A 22113-nucleotide genomic window follows, 5' to 3' on the forward strand; every position below is an offset into this window, starting at 1 on the left:
AAATGTTCTTTAGAAATACTTTATTTCTCCCTAATAAAGATAGATCAGAATTCTTTTATCATTACTATTGACTAACTGTCTAAGAAGAGAACAGTTTCATGGTTGCCTCTATTTTAAAGCTATATTTTACTATGAATGCATCTTGTGGCAGAAAGAGGCTAAACAAATACTTCAGATACATAAAGTGAGCCATTGGAACTATGTTTGTTGGCCAAGATGCTCAATTGCAAGAAAAACAGCTTAATTGTGACAGAAACTGCAATTGAATTTAGTCTTGTTTGAACTGTGGACCAAAGTTGAATGAAATATAAGCCTGTAAAATAGATGAATGACCCTAAATATCCCAAAGATAGCAGATTCTAAGCAGGATCAGCCCTGGTTAATACTCAAATGAGAGACTGCCAATAAATACCATGTGCTGTAGGTATATTTCAAAAGGAGGAATTGGCAAAAATCATCTGTTGAGTATTCGTTGCCTAAGAAAACCCTGTTACATTCATGGGGTCACCATAAGGTAACAGGTAACTTAAAGGCACATACACACAGAACACATGAATGCTTAACCTATGGTCCTGGTTAAACTTATCAGCCATCTGTGCAAGATAAGATTTCTTAAATAGATTTCTTAAATAGAGCACTAGAAGTATACCAGGATTGTAGCTTTTGTCCTAAAAGCCTTTCAAGACAGGTTTTCCTACCAGCGTTAGTCCTGATAATAATGCTCATTTCATTGTGTTTTTGTCATCCATGTAAAAAGAACACTCTAATATGAATTATTTTATTGGGCAAGTATACAGACGTTTGGGTAAGATTTTATGTATGTGCTATCAAAACATTCCTATGAACTGCTCCATCTATCAAAAGAACTGCAAATTTAATGTCTTGTTATCCTTTGAGATATTAGTGGGAAGGTCTGAAGTTTAAGAGCATTTTTCTTTATTATAGAAGAAGTTGGATTCCATGGGCTCAAAGCGCCGAAGGGCTACTTCTCCTTCCAGCAGTGCCAGTGGAGGTGATTTTGATGATGGCCACCATTCCTCAAACACACCAGGTCCAAGCAGGAAGAGAAGAAGACTTGCCAACCTCCCAACCGTTGATCCTGTAAATACATTTTACCATTTGAATTTTCCAGGCTATTTTATGATATATCAGCTTTTGATTTTCACAGAAAAAGCTTAGCATCCAAAGTATGAGTGTTTGGGGCTGTTAAGCTTGCTTCCAGAATTGTCACATCAGAATGATATGCTACATACTTGGTGGGAATGAAGTGCTGTTATTGTAAAGGCATGTTGAATGCACCTGAGTTTTCAAGTTCACTGAAGGAAGACGAATTATAGCTCTTTTAGGATTAGATGCGTATAGGACTATCCAGTATGCTCTTGTGTGGGTGTTTAGAAAAGAAATTGTGTTTACCTTTAAAGTGGAATAATAAGACAGAATTAAAACATCCAGGGATAAATGGGATAGTATTAGGTTTTTTCTTTTCTTCTGGCTATCATTACTTTAATTGAGACATGACTTTGTTGATGTGTTTGTTTTATACAAAGTTAAACTCTCAGATGATCTTTGTAAAAAAATACACAGGATGTATGATAGATACTTTGTGAACAAGAAGTTATGGTTTAATCCTACTCCTTTCTAGTCTAGCCAAGATTTCATGGTTTCACAACAGTACTCCACTCTAATGGTAAATTAGTGAGATAGCTAGAAACTACCAGGTTCAAATCTCAGTTCAGATATAATTTTACTAGCTGTAATCTTGTTTTTTGTTCTCATCTGTAAATTGTAAAATGTAATGCTAGCTCTTCATAAAGTAATCTTGTAAAGGAACAGAGAATATTTCAGGAATAAGGATTGTATAACAGTGTTTAATATTTTCCCTGTTGGCTTTATATTTTAGATTGCGGTATGCCATGAATTATACAATACAATCAGAGATTACAAAGATGAACAAGGGAGGCTTCTGTGTGAGCTTTTCATTCGGGCCCCCAAGAGAAGGTAAGGGAGCAACATTAATCGGAAATTTCTGCTAAGGCTGCTGGTGCAAAAATTAATTTAGCTAATGCTGTGAACAAAAAAGTTCATAGTCAGAATTTCCACTTACCTCACCTCCTTTGCCTTACATACAGTTATTTGGGAGGGCTTCTGACCCTCAGAAAAGCCTTTGAGATGCATGAATGGGCAATGGGAAAAAGAGGTGAAGAATCCTCCTTTTGAAAATTCTCTTGAATTAGTGATGCACTTTGTTCAACAAATGTGTTCTCAAAAATAGTCACTTTTTAAAAGTTTAATATAAAGGGCAAAATCCACGGACATTTTTCTGCTGGTGGGACTGCCCTTGTCAGCAGAACTGGTGGCGGTGGGGAAACAACAAATATGCCATTGTGTTCCCTCCCATCCCTTAGTCCCAGGCATGCCCTCAAAATCTGCCCTGGGAAATTGGGGGACTTCTGAAACAGATTTGTCATGTGATGGTTTGGGGACGAAGAGGGAGGAGAAGAGAAGATCTCAGCCTATCTGGTACTGGATTCTTCCTATATTTTTGAAAAATTTTGTCAGATATTTATTTGATGTAACCAAAATAGCATAAGTTAGTGTTTTCACCAGCACAAATAACAGGAAATTTTACCAGCTTCACTGTTTTTTGCTTTGGTGCAATATTTGTCAGTGTTTGTGAAAGGAACAGATTTCTAAGGCTCTAAGCAGATGGTCCAGGAAAACACGGGCTGTGCCTGTGTTGTTCTGACCTGGGTACTCACCTAGAACAGGTGTGCGGACGTGCAGGTGTTTACATGCCTGTCCCCACTCCGGCCCAGGGTGTTCTGTACCTTTCTGCACTGTAGCACCATGCTTGATGCAGAAACAGAGCACCTGACTATACCCACATGGTCAGGTGCCCCATTTATATATCAGATATGAGTGACTGTGCAGAAGAGTAAGGAGCATGTGGGACTGTTTAAACAGCTGGGGTTTGTCATGAAGTTTCCAGGAACCTGATGCAAGCCCCAAGTCAAATAGACCCATGTTAAGGGCTGTTTACCCCAGGAATGGGCTGGATCCACCAGATCCGTGTTTGGTCTTCCAGGATACTGCCCAATCCTGGCCCCAGTGTTTTGGTCTGTGTCATCCAAACAGGTTAACACGATGCCAGAAGGAACATGGGCTGTGCAGATAGCCCCTTGGGTGCTTTCTTAGCCTTTTTTTCCTTGGAAGCCTCAGTAGACCCGATCACTTTTGGTTTTTTGCACCTGATGTGTCTGATCTGAGACTGTCCAATTGCTCTTGACATCATGTGTCTCATTTGTATCGTATTTCTTCTGGCTATTCTTGTACTCTGCCTATACAAAATCAGTGGATTGATGGGGGTTTCTCTGGGATGGGAATGCAGATTTGTATTTTACATTCAAAAACTGAAAGATTTTGCTGTCTGTACCTGTGTAGCACCAGCCATAGCTTAGATAGATGTTTCCCAATGGGTTAAAAATTGATCTTCATGATGGCAGCAGCAACTCCCTCAGAGGCAACTCCAGTGGTGAAGAGACTATTTATTTGTATTGTTTTTTAGCATGTGTTACAGAGAAATGCTTACACCTTTTGCTGTGTGTTTTCAAACTTTTCACTGAACAAGAATTTAAACTTTCTTTTTTTTTCTCACATAGTATTTTAACATTACAGCAATTGAAATATTTTCATAAAAATTAGACGCAAAAAATATAGTGTAATTGAAATGTTATCCTGAAGAAGTGAATGCAGTTCTTGTGACTGCGTCTTACAAGGCGTAAAGTTCTAGTTTATAGAATGATAGAATATACCATCTTATGTTTTGTCAGTATTGTAAGGTTTGCTTACATTAACGGCATTTTCAATAATTTATTATTACAACAGAAATCAGCCAGATTACTATGAAGTAGTTTCTCAACCTATTGATTTAATGAAAATCCAGCAGAAGCTAAAAATGGAAGAATATGATGATGTGAACGTGTTAACTGCTGACTTCCAGCTGCTATTTAATAATGCAAAATCCTATTATAAGGTGACAAAATCTTCTGTTTTAGAAACCCATCATTTGCTTGTTCTGTCAGTCAGTTTTATTTGTATTTACAGAAGTGGGAGGACCTCACTCATCTATCTTAAATGCAGTATTAAAGTTTTCAGTTTTCATAGTATGCAGTATACATTGAGAGGGAGAATTTGTTTTATATTCTACCTTTATTCTCCTTTGCAGTGTAATTGCAGTAAATTAAATTGTTCTTTTATTAGTACAAATTATACCTGGGGGATTTATAGCTCTGTCACTTTTATTTCTAAGCAATTGAATGTTTGAAATGATTGAGTAGAAAATAGTTTAGTAACAAACTGGTCTCTTGGTTCTTTTACACAGCCAGATTCTCCTGAATACAAAGCTGCCTGTAAATTGTGGGATTTATATCTACGCACAAAAAATGAATTTGTTCAGAAAGGAGATCCTGATGATGAAGATGAGGATGATGAGGGCCATGACAATCAAGGGGCAATTTCTGAAATAGTGAGTGTGAATTTTCCCCTGCTTTTCAAGAGCCAATGAAGAATTCTTAGTGAGAAGCTGTTTGTTTATATATCCTCTGTTAAAATATGTTGCAAAAATAGTTCTTATGCATGCACATAGATACAGAACTAAAAACATTAGAAGTACACACATTCTTAATCCTGATAATGTATTTTGTAGTATTTTTGCCTGTCCTGAAATGTATACACCCATGAATCTAGCTAACACATTCTTGTTTATCCTTATTTGTAAGACAGGAAAATCTGTGTTTAATAGCTGAAATAAATAACATAAAAAGAGCACTCATTTCCTGAAAACAATACTATTTTATTCCTACTAGTCTTCTCCAGGTCGCTTAAAAGAAATTCTTGAACAGCTTCTTGAGGCAGTAGTTGTAGCAACAAACCCATTGGGCCGCCTCATTAGTGAGCTTTTTCAGAAGCTTCCCTCTAAAGTGGTGAGTAATAATGTTGGTCTTTAAATGTAAATCCAAACTTTTTACCATAAAGGCAACATTGAAATTGACAGAAACTGGACAGCTACTGCTTTAGTTTGCATCATCAAGTTAAGTTAATGATGTTTATATGTTATTTGTATGTACAGTGTATCGGCGGGCTAGCAATCCATGGATTTGACTGCGAGCAGATTGCCATGCCCCATATTATTCAAGAGTAGTGTGGACATGCACAATTCACCCACCATCCTTGAATAATATGATACTTGAGCCATCTCATTTTTCCCCAGCCACGGGGGTCCCTGAACTGAACCCTGGTGGATGGGAACAATTCACTGCACTATTTGTAAGACATTATGTGAACAAAACTAGTGTAATATACAAGCAACTCATAATATTTGGAGCAGTGTATAGTTATTGTACCAAAGCTATATATCTCAAATACAGTAACTTGTAAGAAAGATTTACTGGGCTTCCAAGTAAATGTGCTGAGAACAGATAAAAAACACACATGTTAACTATTATGTTTAAATACCGCAGCCTGGTGCCCAGGAATGCTTTTCAACTCATGTAATAGACACTGTATGTGTCTGTATCATATTTAGAATCATAATAAAATAAATAAAAACTTTATTTATATACCGCCCTTCGAAACATCAGGGCGGTTAACAACAATAACAATAACAACATACATCCAATATAGATTAAAAACAATGCAATTAAAACAATAAAAGAACTTGTGCCAAATCACAAACTATTAACAGAGGGGGGGGAGAGGGGGCTCTCAGGGCAAAGAATCAGGGGTAAGCCTGCTTGAAGAAGAACGTTTTCAGCCCATTCTTAAATTGGACCAGGGGGGTTGCTGAACGGAGTTCAATGGGCAGCGAGTTCCAGAGGGTAGGGGCCGAGGTGGAAAAGGCCCTTCTGGTGGTATTAACTAATCTAGCCTCCGAAACTCTTAACAAGTGCTGCCCGATGGATCTGAGTGTGCGGGGCGGATTGTACAGAGAGAGGCGGTCCTTTAAGTACTCTGGGCCCAAGCTATTTCTTACAATGCATTCTAAGCCTCTTTGCTCAAAACTATATGCTTGACAGCCTATGGAATTTAATTTCTTTCAAGTGTCTTCAAAATTGTAATCTTACATTACATCTTTGAACTGACAGCATGATTGCTGGTAGATTATTGTTATAGTTACATCAAATGAATTTGTGTGGACTCATAATCTTTCTGTTTTTTAGCAATATCCTGACTATTATGCAATAATTAAAGAGCCCATAGACCTGAAGACAGTTGCGCAGCGAATACAGGTGCAGTATTATTTATGGGGCATTGTGTTAAACACAGATTAAATGTATCTGTATGTCTTGAATATAACCTTTATAACAGTTTTTCAGTAATTTTAAAAGCATTTTAAAAGCAAATATTTATGATAATGAATTTTAAATCTGTGTTGTGCTTGTCAAGAGGCAAAGACTAATTAGGTGAAGCATAGGGAATTGTGTGTTACAATGTGTGAATTTTGAAAATGGTTTAAATTGTTGATTTGATATTTAATTGTATGTGTTTTATGTATAGAATGGAAGCTATAAGAGCATTCATGCAATGGCCAAGGACATAGATCTATTAGTTAAGAATGCCAAAACCTACAATGAACCTGGATCTCAAGTATTCAAGGTTAGTTAAAAGTGTTTGTTAAAAAATGAAATTAGATTTTTTTTTAAACACAACTCCAATAACCTGATAGGAAATAAATGAAATTAATTTTTTTGAGGTTTCCTAAGACGAGATATGTCTCGTCCACGCAAAGGGCATTTTCTACCTCAGCCCCTCAGATTTGGAACTCGCTTCCCGAAGAGCTCCGCTCTGTCTCCTCTGTAGATCTATTCAGGAAAAATCTCAAGACCTTCCTTTTCCGACAAGCTTTCCCTCATGTGTCCTAATTCCATCTTGTTCTCCCCCCAATACACAGCTGTTTCTATCCAGCTAATTTTGTTGTCTTGTAAATAGTAATGTTTTTAACGATGTGTTGTATAGTATGGGTATTTTGGTATGGGGATATTTGTTGTTGGGGATATGTATTATCTTTTTTATTGTATTAATGTTGTTAACCGCTATGATCTAATGTTGGAATAGCGGTATACAAATAATTTTTATTATTATTATTATTATTATTATTAATTAAGTTATGCATAAATTTGATTTTTGCTAGGGAAGAGGGGCAACAGTTCAATTTCCAGGATAAGCATATATCCATATATATCCAGATGTAAGCTATTCAAGTTATTGATTAAATAAACCATAGTGTTAAAAAGACAACAAGTTTTACATAATCCAGTTAGTTCTTAAGGTCTGGCTCTCTTGCAGTTTTGCAAAATAGCAATAATGTGGGGGTGCGGGAATTACCATGTTTAGTTCCAAGTAGTAAAGACATCGTAAAAGGAGAGGTGATTTTTTTTTATACAGAGGGCCCTCCTGTGTTCTGTACATGGGGCCAATACACCTGTCTCTCCACATTCGCTAGGGTTAGGGGCACAGGACTCCTGTGAATGTGGAAAAACCCCAAATAACAAAATCACTATGTTTTTATCTAGGGAGAACACCTCTCTATGAATCTCTATGTCCTCCAGTGCAACTCTGTGGTCAACATCTGCCAGACATTAACCATAGAATTGTGCTGGAGGAGCTACAAATTCCTAGTGGAGTGTTCCCTCTAGGAATCTCTAGATCCTTCAGGGCGACTTTTGGTTAAAGTTGACCATAGAGTTGCAATAGAGAACCTAGATATTCCTAGAGAGAATATATTAATAAAATCCGTGAATCATCAAATCCGCAATAGTCAAAGCTGCAAATGTGGAGGGACAAGTGTATAAAAACTCCTTATCTGTCCCAGGAAACTAAATTGTGAAATTCCTAACCCTTGGGATTTTACTGGGATCCACGGTGGGAATCGGTAAACTAAAGAAAGTGGGTCATTAAAGAAATGAGATTGTAAAAGTGGGAGAAAGAGAAACCAAGAAAAAATGGAGTTGGAGAGGTGAACTTTCAAAGACGTACAGCTGCTTATATCTGAGAAGCTTTCAAACTGGATATAGGAACAAGGAGGAGTAAAACTATGGATAGGATTTTTCACCTTCATTTGGGTAGTAATGTGAATTTAAACTCCAATTTAAAATTAACTCCCTTTCAATGTAATTGCAATCAGGTTACATTTTTTTAAAAGGCTAATAATGATTAAGTCAACACGTTAACCATTTTCTGTCAGCTTTGCAGTCTCTGGCTATGGGTGATGGCAGCTCCAGTCCAGCAATACCTAGAACTACATATTCTCCCCATTCCTCCTAACGAGTTGTGATTGTTTCATCTTTGGATTTTTAAATTGAATAAAATGTTTTCTTTGTTTCCGATAACAGGATGCAAATGCAATTAAAAAAGTATTTAATATGAAAAAGGCAGAAATTGAACATACAGAACTGGCTAAATCAAGTCTCCGAGTCAGGTACAGTAAGAAAAATAAAATTATATAAAGTTACTGATACTTTATACTCTGCAGAATCTTCTGCGATATAATAGCTGATCTCTTACATAATCCAGCTGAAATATGTACTTTTATACTGAGTTATGGAGAGACAAGGACTTTACATGCATACACCCCATTTCTTTAAATATGCTAGGATATAATGATTTTTCTCAGTGGTCTTTTGACAGGATTCAGGTTAGATTTCAGTAAGTAGATGTGGCACCATTTGCCTTTAATAATCTGATTTAGATCTACCATATGTGCTCGACTATAAGTCGACCTCATGTATGTCGAGGGCAGGTTTGGGACCAAAATTATGGATTTTGCCATGCCCCGTGGATAAGTCAAGGGTAAAATGTGGAGGCTCCTTCAGTTTTAAGTGCATCTGTATCTCCTCTTATTTATTTATTTTTAACAAGTTTCATCATTCCCTAGTCAACTCTGTGTGTGTGTGTGTGTGCAGCGAGAGGGACTAATTGAGGCTTTTTACTTCAGCATTTCAGCATTTGTTTCATCCTTCACTCCCCAGACAGTTACAGAGCAGGTGAGAGAGGGACTCTGTTTGTTTAAAAGCAATCAGTCACCCAAGACTATTTCTGTTTGGCTAAACTGTTTTTCCTACGGCATGGGGAAATCTGAAAAAGCTGCTATCACATTACCATACTGACCCCCAAATAAGTCAATCTGGGATTTGGGGGTCGATTTTGAGGCATAAATTTCTCGACTTATAGACGAGTATATACAGTACCTCTTGTATTAGTTTAGGACTTTGTTCCTTTTATTTGCCACTGAAGGTTGTTATTGGGAAGCACTGAGTTTTAAGTGCATCTGTATCTCCTCTTATTTATTTATTTTTAATAAGTTTCATCATTCCCTAGTCAACTATGTGTAGCCTGGCCTATTCTTTCAAGGGTAATAGCAATTCAACTTGTGTCTCCTAGAGGCAGCTTCAGCTTGACCTGATTCACTGGGGCTGAACGCACGAGCCAAAAGGCCGTTTCCCCCAGCCTGGCATCCTGTTTAGACAACGCAAGCCAACAGCTCCAGGCTGGGATCAGGGAGACTGGATGTCATTCCAGTGGATCTGGCTCATCCCTGTCCAAACTAGTCCTTGGCCCTGTCTAAAAAAATTCTATCTGTCTGTGATAAGAGTTTCCCAGAAATTGCTGCAATATCCAGCAGTACAGGCAGCCATGCACCCCCTTACCTGCCACCACTGTTCTCTGTGCAGGCCCCAGTCACAGCCTGTAATCTTGGAAAAGGATGCCCAGCCATGAGGTTGTTTCTGCCTTTACAGGCTACAGTGTGGCCTTTATGGAGAACAGTAGCTGTTGCAATGGGTGAGTCATCGTCATTGGCACCTCCATGGTGCAGAAGTGAGTAGGCATCTGAATGCCAGTTGCTGTGCCAGACCAGATAACTGCTAGGATTGTGGTCAGGCCGGATCCATAGTCAGGATACAATGGGATTCAGTGTCTCTGTGACATTAGATTAGTTCAGCTACTCGTAGTTTCTATTAGGATGCCATCAGCACTGTAAAAAAACAACAACACCTTATGCCAGAGAACAGGAATAGGGAACTTTGGATGTTAGGGGGCACATTTTGGATGTCTCCTTAGACTTTGGCAAGATGTGCTCCCCCTTCCGCTCCTCTCCAAACTGCTCACCCCTATATTTGTGTCCCATAGATTGCACCCCTATAAGTCTCTCAGTGAAGCATAGTTTGCTGTTTTTGTTTTGCAATTTAACACGTAAGCATAGTTCACTCCCTGAGGCCTTTTTAAGACCTAAAGATTTGGTCTCTTAAAAAAAGCTTTTCATGGCCTAAATAAGCCTGTGGGGAAAGTGTATTTAAATAGCAAATGGTAGCTTTTTCACGGGGAGGGGGAATGGAGGGAGGATTTGGTGATAATCGGGAAAGGATTTACCCACTCCTATAGATGGATGTGTAGATAAGTTTTACAAAACAAAGGTGCAACTTTGTGTATTTTTGGGAGACATCAAATGAAGTAAAGACAATGTAACTTGACCATATTTTGCTGTTGAGCTGTGCGTGTATTCCTTGAAAATTTCCCAATTTTTCTAGACACATTTTCCTTTCTCTCTGTCTCCTTTTAAAATAGATTTCACTGCTTAATTTTGTGATAAATATTTTAGCTACTTTAGTGCATTTTTAAAAAATCTCTGAAATAGCAATTTGCTTTTGCTATCTTTCTACTACACAATTTGCTTGGAAACTGACATGCTTTTAAATGCATCTTCTGCCTGTAACAGCACAGTAAAAATATCCACATGTGCTTTTGTTTGATAATAAATGGATGTGCAATTCCTCTCAATTCGATAAAAATCAGTAACATTTAAAATCCAGTCTTCCATCACAATGCAGTGTGGCAGAGCCCTTTCTAACTTGCCTTTCAAAACGTACTCTGTAAAAGAGCTGCATTCTAACTTTATATTGTCTTGGCTGTCTGGTGGATTTCCTATTCTCACTTTCTGTGGCTTGTTCGTGCTTCATGAAGGACTCCAAATTTGGCTGCTTCCAAGCTGACAGGTCCTTCCTCACAGGGTAAAGGCAGTGTTGTCGATGAGAGAAATTCTGCTAATAAATATTACCGGTGAGTCCTTAATCTCTGGTTGTTATTCAGTCTATTCATTTTTAGAATGAGCGTCTTCTGTTTGTGCTTCCAAATTTTCTGCTTCCTTTGCATATGAGAGAGAGTTTTAAAAATTCATTAAAAGAAATAACCCAAAGACCAAACAGCTTGTCTGCTTGCTGGAAATATTAGAGTGTTTTTTTGTTTTGTTTTTTCTGAAACTGGATTACCTAGAATATATATTGTATATGGGCATTTTAAAAATACAGTTCCATATGTCATAACAGTTTTTTAGTTTCCTTGGTATAAGATAAGACAACTTTATGTGTGACAGCTTTGATATGTACATAGAACATTTTCCTTTGCTCAGCAATGCAGTACTAATGCAATACAAAAGACAAAGGTGAGTACATCTGGTTGATATAAGTACAGTAGATGTCATTCCCTCTATAGTTTTTCATGGATTGAGGCCCTTTTTCTTACTAAAATTTGTTTTCTTGGGTTCTTTTGTTTGTTAATCTCTTTGCTTTCTATGCATTGGGTATTGATTAACTTAAGCTTTCATTTTCTTGTTAAATGGGATATGGGAATTTGACAGCATATAAGAGAAGTTTTTAAGAATTAATTCCACCACACATCCCAAAATGCTTTGGACAAATCCTCTGCATTGGCAAAAGGACCTTTCCTGGCCAGGCGAGGGCATGAACATTATATATGTATCCCTAGAGCTCCCATCTCCATTCTTCCCCTTTGCTATAATCCTTTTGTAAATCTTTTTTTTCAAAACAACTATTCTATTTCCTGAATGTTTTAAATCATAATAGATGATGTAGTTTTCAGGGGGGAAAACCATGATATAAAATATAAAACATAGCTGCTTTGACTGATGTTTAGGAGGAAACAGAGTTTAGATTGTTGTAATAATCAGTGGCATTACCAGTTTGATATAAAATACATGTGGACTGTTGTCGTCTTTCTCAGTTATAATAGGTTCTTCAGGTTGGAATGTACTTCTACTATCTCTGTAGGGAGAAGGCACCAGCTTTCACCATAACTCAGTGATTAACACCTACATCACGTTAACAGAAGACACATTCCTGCCCACTTCTACAGCGGGGCACATTCACTGGAGAACCAGTCACTTCAGAAGCCCTTTCAACAATTCTACCAATTTCTGAGATCTTTGAGGCCACCGCCTCATTTTCAGCAGTTGCATTAGCATAGTTCTACAAGTGAATGTGTGTTCCTCCTCATGGGTCTTTGTAATTTGATAGAATGTTATAAAACATACCCATTTCAGCCACATCCTGTTAGGCGATGCTAGTTTAGGTTATCAGAGAGTTCTGTCTTATAGACTGACTGTCAATAAAAAAAAAAGGAACACTGGCACTTGCTTGAATTCTGTGGCTGTTCTTCCTTCTTCGTTTTTCAAAATATTCTGCAGATAATCAGACATTCCCCAATGAGTCTCGCCTCTTTTTTCTACCATTTCTGATCAATGGCTATTTTTGGTTTAGCCTGATTTCTCCCATAATTTTGGCCACGTTTAAGAACTGGGGGAGGCTTTATCCAGGGAGATATACATATCTTAGGGGCGAAACAGATGCCTTCTGTGGTGGCTTCCCAGCAGCTTGGGGGCATTGTTGTTGAGAGGATGCATGACCCCAAGCCGGCAGGAAGATGCCGTGAAGCTGCCTGCTCACGCAGAGGGCAGCTTTGCATTACTCCGGTGCCACAGTGCTTAGATATTACATGCCACAGGAGCGGAGTAAAGCTGCCGTCACCACGGAAAAGCCAGCATTTTGCCAGCTCAGAAAGGAGTGGTTTTCTGCCGCTTCTTTGTACGCTGGCAAACATCCGGGTTGGGGGCATGGTCTGCAGTTGCCATGGCCCCAACCCAGCGTTCAAGCCGCCCCTTTAGGGCTGTCTGTTTCAGCCCAAAGTTTACTTATCACAGTCACTATTTCTGGATCTAGTAGGCCAAGCAAGCCCAACACAGAGAACTTTCACATACTCCCAATAAAGAGGGAGCCTTCACAGTAAATACTAATATCCCTGAGTACTTATTTGATACCATTTGCATAAGCATTAATATTTTCTATGTAGATTTCTTTTTTTTTCTTTTTTTTTTTGTTTACAGTTATATACTATTTTCTCTCAAATTAACAGTAACAAAAGAGCTGTCCAGGGGGATCGTTTATCAGCAATAACAATGGCGCTTCAGTATGGATCTGAAAGTGATGAAGATGCTGTTCTGGCTGGTAGGAATTACAATAGAATTGCCAAGATCTGCAAAGAAATTGTTTATCATCCAATTCTATATTTACTCCCTTTAGGCTTACAAATTGTTAAAAAAAACAAATATCTGTTAAGGTGTAGATAATAGGCTAAATAATTCCATATCCTTCTTAAACAGTTCATTCCTTGCTAAAATAAGTTTTGCATTTTTTTTAACAAATACCTGTGATCACGCTCTGGCATAAAAGAAACATAAGAGGAGTTCAGTGGCTGTGCCTCTTAATCAGTTTAGAACAGGATTTCTAAACTGTGGTTCCCTAGAACCGTAGAGTTCTGCAAGAGATCACTATGAGTTTCATAAAAGATTGTGATTAGTAAAAAAGTAAACTTAATTTTAAACTGTACAGTGGACGCTGGGGTTTGGTTCCAAGATCCCCCGTGGATAACAAAATCCGTGTATGCTCAAGTCCCATTAAATATAATGGCACAGCAAAATGAAAAATGGGAAATCAAGGTTTGGTATTTGAAATTTATACTTTTTTTGAACATTTTCAAACCGGGTTTGCTTGAATCTGTGTATAAAAAATCCGAGTATAAGAAGGGCCGACTATAAAATAATTTTTATACAAGGGTTCTCTAAGACCTGAAAATTATTTCAAGATTTTATCCAGGGTAAAAAGATTGAGAAAGGCTTGTTTAGAGTATGTTATCTCTTTCATTTCCCCACCCTCTATTGAGGTGTTCTCATCTCTAATACTGATATATTTTACAGCTTCGAAAAGCTAAAATATAAGTGATTAGGAGTTTGGAATGGAGATGAAAAAAGAGAGTAAAAATAAAGATACTAGTAGATCAAAAAAAAATTTTTGAGAGGGAGAGAAAGAAAGAAATCCCTGAGGTACAAGCAGGATTCAAGAAAGGAAGAGGCACTAGGGACCACACAGCAAACATACGATGGATAATGGTGCGTACTAAGGAATTCCAGAAGAAAATCAGTATATGCTTTATAGATTATAGCAAAGCCTTTGACTAAATAGATCATGAAAAGCTATGGAACGCTCTCTAAGAAATGAGAATGCCACTCCATTTGATAGACCTGATGATGTGTTTAGGACAAGAAGCTACTGTAAGAACAAACTATAGAGAAACAGGATGGTTCCCAATCAGCAAGAGGGTCAGGCAGAGCTGCATTTTATCATCCTATCTGTTCAACTGGTATGTTGAAAATATCATACAAAGAGCAGGCTTATAATCAGTAGAAGGAGGAGTGATGATAGGAAGAAGGAACATCAACAATTTAAGATATGGAGATGACACCATACTACCACCAGAAAGCATCAGAGACTTGAAACAATTACTAAAGAAAGTCAAAGAAGAAAGTGCAAAGGCAGGCCTACTGTGGAACATAAAGAAAAGGAGGATTTACATAAATTCAACGTAGATAATATGGAACTTGAAGTAGCTAAAGATTTCCCATACCTTGAATCAAACATAGATCAGAACAGAGATTGCAGTGAAGAAATCAGAAGATTGGGAATGGGAAGGACAGCTGTGAAAGAATTTGATAAAATCCTAAAGTTTAAAGATATACAGCTGAACACTAAAGTCAGAATTTGAAGTCGAAGGCTTTCATGGCCGGCATCTATAGTTTTTTGTGGGTTTTTCGGGCACGAGGACTCAGCGAATGCAAATGGGAAACCACTCAGAGTCAGGGGCTTTCCCAGCAGATAATGGTCACCAATTAATAGACACTAACCCTCTTTTTACATTAGCTTCCCAGCCTGAGGCCTCCCATCAGCACAGAACAATACACATGCAAATCACTCCTGCATTCCCAGGCTCGCACAGTATATATACCCACTTTTTCCAGGCAAACATTCTCTGAAGATGCCAGCCGCAGATGCTGGTGAAACGTCAGGAAGAAACTGTTCTAGAACATGTCCACGTAGCCTGAAAACGCCACAAAAAACTAAAGTCAGAATTGTTCAAGCAATCGTATTTCTCATTACCATGTATGGATGTGAGAACAGTGATGAAAGCAGATGGGAAGAAAATTTGAGGTGTGGTGCTAGAGGAGAGTGCTAAGGATACCTTGGGCAACCATAAATACAAACAATTGGATCCTAGAAAAAATGAAGCTTGGAATCTCCTTGGAAATCAAAGTGACTAAATTGGGGCTGTTGTACTTTGGCCACATCATGAGAAGATATGACTACGTAATTAGAAAGGACAATGATGCTGGGAAAGGTAGAGGGAAATAGAAAGAGAGGAAGACTGCACACTAGATGGCTAGACTCAATCAGGGAGGTCACAGGTCTGAATTTACAAGATCTTACATTGAGGTTGAGAACAGAAGGTCATGGATATGTCAAATTAGTTAAATTAAGATCATGGAAGATAGCACAAAAGTAACTAGTTATTAGATTGTTTATAATATTGCCTTTACCTCGGAATAGCCAACTGCTGTGGTCACACTGGTTCTTCTGCAGGATTTCAGAGAGCCACATGCTTCAGCTTTGACCACCCCTGCAGAGAAGTAAAGCTACACTTAAGTCTTTTTAACTGATGTTGTTTGCCCGTTAATTGTTGTTCTCTGCCTCTCCATGGGGAGAGGCAAGTAAGACATAATAATAATAATAATAATAATAATAATAATAATAGCAGCAGCAACAACAACAACAATTTTATCCTCGTGTGCAAGAATTACTAATTCCCATTTTTCTCTCCTTTGAGCAAGATTACAAGAGTACACTTGTACCCGCTAGGGTTAGGGGCACAAGACCCCCATGAATATGGAAAAAACGCAAATAACAAAAACATGTTTTTACCTGAGAGGACACCTCTCTAGGAATCTCTAGGTCCTCCAGTGCAACTCTATGGTCAACAGCTGAGACACTGACCATAGAACTGCGCTGGAGGAGCTACAAATGCCTAGTGGAGTGTTCTCTCTAGGAATCTCTAGGACTTTCAGCGCAACTTTTAGTTAAAGTTGGCCATAGAGTTGCACTGGAGGATCTAGATATTCCTAGAGAGAACATATTAATCAAATCTGTGAATAATCAAATCTGCAGATATCAAAGCCGCAAATATGGAGAGATGAGTGTATTTGTTCATTTTTTTAAAGGATTTTTCATATTTGGGCACCTTTTAATGAAAAAATCATTTGTGCAAAAACCAGGACTTAGATTCCCCTTTTACCTCTGTGGTCCTTTGAGGCAAATGTTTTCACTTTTACTATTTAAAACAGAAAATGATGCTAACATTGTAAAATTGTTGTTTCCTTATTTCTAGCTGCTGCCCGCTATGAAGAAGGAGAGTCTGAAGCTGAGAGCATTACTTCCTTTATGGATACTTCCAATCCTCTCTATCAGCTTTATGACACAGTTAGGAACTGCCGAAACAACCAGGGCCAACTTATATCGGAACCTTTTTTCCATTTGCCCTCAAAGAAGAAATATCCTGATTATTATCAGCAAATTAAGCTGCCTATTTCATTACAGCAAATAAGGTAAAATAGCTTTAACATTCTCTCAGATTGTGAACGGTTTCAAGAATAACCTGTCTTACTGCAAGTCAATTTTTCTGAAGATGTGTGTTTTCTGTTAGGGATAAATTTTAAATTCCTGGTTTTTAAAACTGAGTTATGATTCCTGTAACATGTTACGATATTATTGGAATACCACCATAATATCATAAGAACACTAATTGGACAATTGTGTGAGGGACTGGGGGCCAATTCCTTCTAACCCCCCTGCAGCTGCAAACCCCCCCCCCCAAGTGCATGTGTTAGGACTATATCTTCTATTAGTACTATATCCTGGCCAAAACACTTCCAGGCGTTATTTGGGATACAATACAGTTCCAAAGGAAGGCATTTGGGGGTATGGGAAGGTGTTGTTGTATTGTGTGTGTGTGTGTGTTCAGGGAACAGTTGAAAAGCAAAGGAAAATCATTAAATAAACAATAAAAAAAATGAGGGCTACAAAAGTGAGGGCTCCTTGGAGCCCCCAGGCTGCACTTTATCCACCGACACTTTAACTGATCCAAATAAGGCTAGACAGATAATTCTTTTTTCTTTACATGCTCTTTCATTTTAAGCTTCATTCATGTGATCATCAGCCAGTGAAATTCCAAACATTTGATAACTACAGCACTTCCAGAATAATAAATGTTTGCTTTTTCAATGTGTTAACAGTAAGATCTGACAATTATTTTCACATAATAATAATAATAATAATAATAATAATAATTTTTATTTCTATCTTCCCACCTCTCCCCATGGATCGAAGCGGGATCACAACAAGGTTAAAATCACAAAGTTAAAAATTACAACAGCATTAAAACCACAATAAAAACATGAAACAGTGGTATCTATTTAAGAATTTAAACTGACCTCTTTGTTAAGTCCTTTAATTCTAAAATATATTTCAGCTCTGCTAGTTGAGATCTGAAAGATCTATATTGTGATTGGAAGATAATCCAAATCATAGGAAGGATTCATATATCCACTGTGTGCCCTTCTTTACAAACTCCTAATTGGGGAAGAGGGGGCAGGTAATCTTCTTCTGGGAGGGTCAGTACTTTAAAGGGAGGAAAGGAGGTTCAGTGCTTTAAAGTAAAACATTTTGGTTTACAAAAAAGTACCTCTGATTACTACAGTAATGAAATAAGATTGTCTCTTTTACAGAACAAAATTAAAGAATAATGAATATGAAACGCTTGACCATTTGGAATGTGATTTAAATTTGATGTTTGAAAATGCGAAACGTTACAATGTTCCACATTCAGCCATTTATAAGAGAGTATTGAAAATGCAGCAGGTTATGCAGGTAAAATTTCACACTCTCTAGCTGTTTCTCTAGCTGTTTGTTTTTGTACGAGCAAGTGTTTGGTGCATTTCTATCTGCATTGGCACAGTGGCTTGTGATATTAATTCTCAGTAAATGCACGTGCTGTGTTTCCATTCTGAACAGTGTCCCTGATGCTTTCCAAACAGGGGGTCCTTGGATAATGGCATGGTAGACATCAAAAAATTAATATTCTGGATGAAGAATGAAACTAGTTGCTAAATTATGTTTGTTTTCTATGTTTTCTATCTGAAACCAGGCTTCTGAAAAGGAAATTGTATGAGAGACTCTGTAGATTTGCGAATGAATTACAACTACTATGTTAGTAACTGGAATCTTGTAAGACATTTTCCAGTGGGGACTCAGATGCAGGCTCTCAGATAAATTTGCTATCTTAAAACAAACTTATTTGGATGTATTTAGGTGTTTCATGTCCAATATTTATTTTCCCTTTTTATACAATATCTTGAATAGCTGAAGATGTTTCATTTATAGCTTAACATAGATACAAGATATATACTATTGCTGCATGTGTACCTTTCAAAGTGAACCTGATCTATGCAGCTGTTCAATATTCATGCATTCTGGAGACATTCAGCAGACTGAATCTGACTCCAGGGATTCTTTTCTGTTTCAGGCAAAGAAAAAGGAGCTAGCTAGAAGAGATGAAATTGAGGACGGAGACAGTATGATCTCTTCTGCTACGTCTGATGCTGGAAGTTCAAAAAGAAAAAGGTATGCTCTTGCATATTGCTATTTTCTGATTTGCGGCTGCTGATAAGTAATAATTCAATCTGAATTTTAGTGATTCTGAATTAGATGTCAGTTGTGGCATTACTGACAAGATTATTGATTAGTATGCGAATCTATTGTTGGCAGAAATATTAATACTCTGGTCCACATGCTATGAACTTTCAAATGTAGTACTAGACATCCTATTTATTTTTAATCTGTAGTTCCTTATTTTTACTGAGACAATGCTATTACATATAGTTGGGGGGAAACCTACAAAATCCAGAAGCAATTCTCAGTTTCCCAGATATGCTTGCTTTTTTAAAGTTAAGCCTTTTTTGATATATTTTTTAAAATTTAAAAGATTGTACTTTCCTGTAAAATTATGAAAATTTCAGGACATAAGTGTTTATTCTTTTTTATATATTTGAACAAACTCAGGTTTGAAAAATTCCCGTATTTTAAAAATCTACTTTTTAGAAATGTTGAAAGGGGTTTATAGTCTTTGGTGATCATTTATTTTGTTGTTTTTGTTGTTGTTGTGTTCCGTCAAGTCATGTCCGTCTTATGGTGACCCTAAGGCAAACCTATCATGGAGTTTACTTGACCATATTTGTTCACAGGAGGTTTGTCATTACCTTCCCCTGAGACAAAGAGGCAACCCAGTGGGTTACATGGCTGAGCTGGGAAGTGAACACTGGTCTCCAGAGTCATAGTCATAGTCCAACACCCAAACCACCACACCACACTGATTCTTGAATATTTATCTACACCCACACCAGGGTTTTAAGATATTTGTCAGGGATTTTGTATCTCTCATTACATGCATGTGGTAGATAGATTTAACATTTATTATTAAATAATACTTGCTTTTGATGGTTATGTGAAAATACCAAAACCATTCTTCTGACTTTTGGTCTTTGTGCTGGCTGAAGAAATGACACCACCTCTTCACCTTGGATTCAGCAGCACTGTCAGGTGAAGCAGGCAGTAGATAGTGAGAGCAAGGATAGAGGAAAGGAATGGAAACTCAGGATTATAGCACAGTGGTTTGTGTTTTCGTTTTCTTTTGTTTCTTTTTTGCATAAAGTTGTTTTTATGTTTAATCATAAAAGTTGAGACTCTTTTGTGTAGATTCTCTATCTACTTGGGTGCTTTTGGCAGTGTAGACACCTTAATTTTGTTGCTTTAACCCCTTAACATCCTTTGAGTCTGTATTACAGTTGGCTCTCTGTATCTACAGATTCTTTATCTACAGATTCTACTATTCATGGCTTGAAAATATTCTCATATATATATATATATATATATATATATATATATATATTCCCAAAAGCAAACCTTGATTTTGCTATTTTATATAAGGTATGCCATTTTACTGTACCACTCTACATAATGAGACTTGAGCATCCATGGATTTTGGTATCTATGGGGGGGTCTTGGAACCAAACTCCAGCAGATACCAAGGGCCCATTATATTTGAGTTATCTGGTACACCGTTAATTAAGCATATTCTTTATATGTACTGTATATTTTGAAGGTAGGCAATGTTGAGTTTATTCATCAGATTTGTTCTGAAGTTATGCATGCAGCTTTGTAAGAAAAAATGAGTTCGGTGGGCTTTTTAAAAACCTTTTCCTGATTTCTGTTTGCCATGTGTGCCCTTTCATATTTTTTCACTTGATTATTCTTTCTCCCTGCCCTTGCAATCAGGTTCTGCTTATAGTTTGAAATCTGATTAGACTGTCATCCTAGCATGGTTTGCCTTCTATAGCTCTTAGTGCTCAGCTGCCAGTGGCTTGAATAGCCATGAAATCAGTAATTACTCTTTGAGAAGCCATTGTATCACAGCCCACTGGCAATAGCCACAGCACTCCAGAATGCAAGGGATAATATTCTATACAGGGATGCTGCAGGGATTATGGTGGTAATTTATGTTAAGAGTATGAGATACCCTACGGATGGTTATATCCAGTATGCTTTTATTTGCATAACAACAAGACATTGTCAGTGATGTTAAACATAGAGTAAAATGCAGTTTTAGATGCATATATCCAAGTTGAAGTAGTCATTTTCTCTCTTCCAATCTGACAGCAAAAAGAATTTTAAAAAACAGCGAATGAAAATTTTATACAATGTTGTTCTTGAGGCACGAGAACCTGGAACTAACCGAAGACTCTGTGAGCTATTTATGGTGAAACCTTCCAAAAAAGATTATCCGGATTATTACAAAATCATCTTGGAGCCAATGGATTTAAAAATAATAGAGCATAATATCCGCAGCGACAAATACTCTGGAGAGGAAGCTATGATAGAAGATATGAGGTTAATGTTTCGGAATGCAAGGCATTATAATGAAGAAGGCTCACAGGTACATCTGTAGGAGTGATGGGCTGGATTTATATAGCCGTCACTTTTCTCTGGGTAGCATTTCATTAAAAGAATCATGCTATTTCCCCCTGAAAGTGGGGTTTGCAGTTTCTTTGTAGTTATTTGTATTTCTTCTACATACTTGCCTTTTACTTTGTATGTATATCTACATGCCAAAGAATAGAAGTTCATAGTGGCATTTAAGACTCAATGGGGCAATCTGTTTTCAAAAAGTTCTTACACTGACTTTTGGTGGCAGAGGGACAAATCCAGATAGGTAACTGTACATAATTTGTAAACTACAGCTTAGCAATTTCCAAATTATATGTCATGCACATTTTTCTGGATACTGTATATACTCATGTATAAGTCTAGAAATTTTAGTCAAAACGTTGACCCAAAACCCCTAAGTCGACTTATCCATGGGTTATTGCAATTACTGTACTTTAACTCTTATTAAAAAGGAACTATCCTGAGGTGAAAGGCAAGAATATAATCTCTTTTGGAACCACTGACTTACCTTCAGCTCTCTCATGCATCCAGCCTTTAGGGTGAGCAGAAATAGTTATGCTTGCTGGAATTTTGTGAGTTCTTTGGCACTGTTTTCCTTTCCTTTATCCTTTAGATCCCTTGTTACATGCCTCTAGATTTTACTCTCGATTTATCCATGGGTTATATCAAAATCCATAATTTTGGCCCCAAAACGTGCCCTCGGCTTACATATGAGGTCTACTTATAGTTGAGTATATACGGTAGTTTCTCTGGGATGCAGAGCAGATGATGCTGTGAAAATAAAATACAGTGGGCCCTTGCCTTACATGGGGAATCCGTTTCG

At 37.5% G+C, this 22113-nt stretch overlaps 1 protein-coding gene across 12 annotated transcripts in view; it reads left to right on the top strand.

Moving 5' to 3' along the window:
• The window catches only part of PBRM1 (polybromo 1), a 77598-nt gene that overhangs the window by 10682 nt on the left and 44803 nt on the right, over positions 1-22113 (top strand). For 9 of the 12 annotated variants that reach the window (XM_089524289.1, XM_089524280.1, XM_089524242.1 and 6 more), the window contains exons 2-15: positions 946-1101; positions 1901-1998; positions 3886-4033; positions 4382-4525; positions 4866-4982; positions 6219-6287; positions 6556-6654; positions 8391-8476; positions 11017-11112; positions 13261-13352; positions 16621-16837; positions 18017-18158; positions 18814-18911; positions 21003-21279. In XM_089524289.1, the coding sequence (XP_089380415.1) occupies positions 961-1101; positions 1901-1998; positions 3886-4033; positions 4382-4525; positions 4866-4982; positions 6219-6287; positions 6556-6654; positions 8391-8476; positions 11017-11112; positions 13261-13352; positions 16621-16837; positions 18017-18158; positions 18814-18911; positions 21003-21279 (1824 nt within the window). In that variant the 5' untranslated portion in view covers positions 946-960. The remainder of the gene's footprint in view (positions 1-945; positions 1102-1900; positions 1999-3885; positions 4034-4381; positions 4526-4865; positions 4983-6218; positions 6288-6555; positions 6655-8390; positions 8477-11016; positions 11113-13260; positions 13353-16620; positions 16838-18016; positions 18159-18813; positions 18912-21002; positions 21280-22113) is intronic. The other 3 variants (XM_089524208.1, XM_089524189.1, XM_089524262.1) reach the window with 1 other exon arrangement.

Source organism: Sceloporus occidentalis, unplaced genomic scaffold (genome assembly GCF_023333645.1).
Source record: "Sceloporus occidentalis isolate IW3139 unplaced genomic scaffold, rSceOcc1.0.p SCAF_1, whole genome shotgun sequence".
NCBI classification, from domain to species: Eukaryota; Metazoa; Chordata; class Lepidosauria; order Squamata; family Phrynosomatidae; genus Sceloporus; species Sceloporus occidentalis.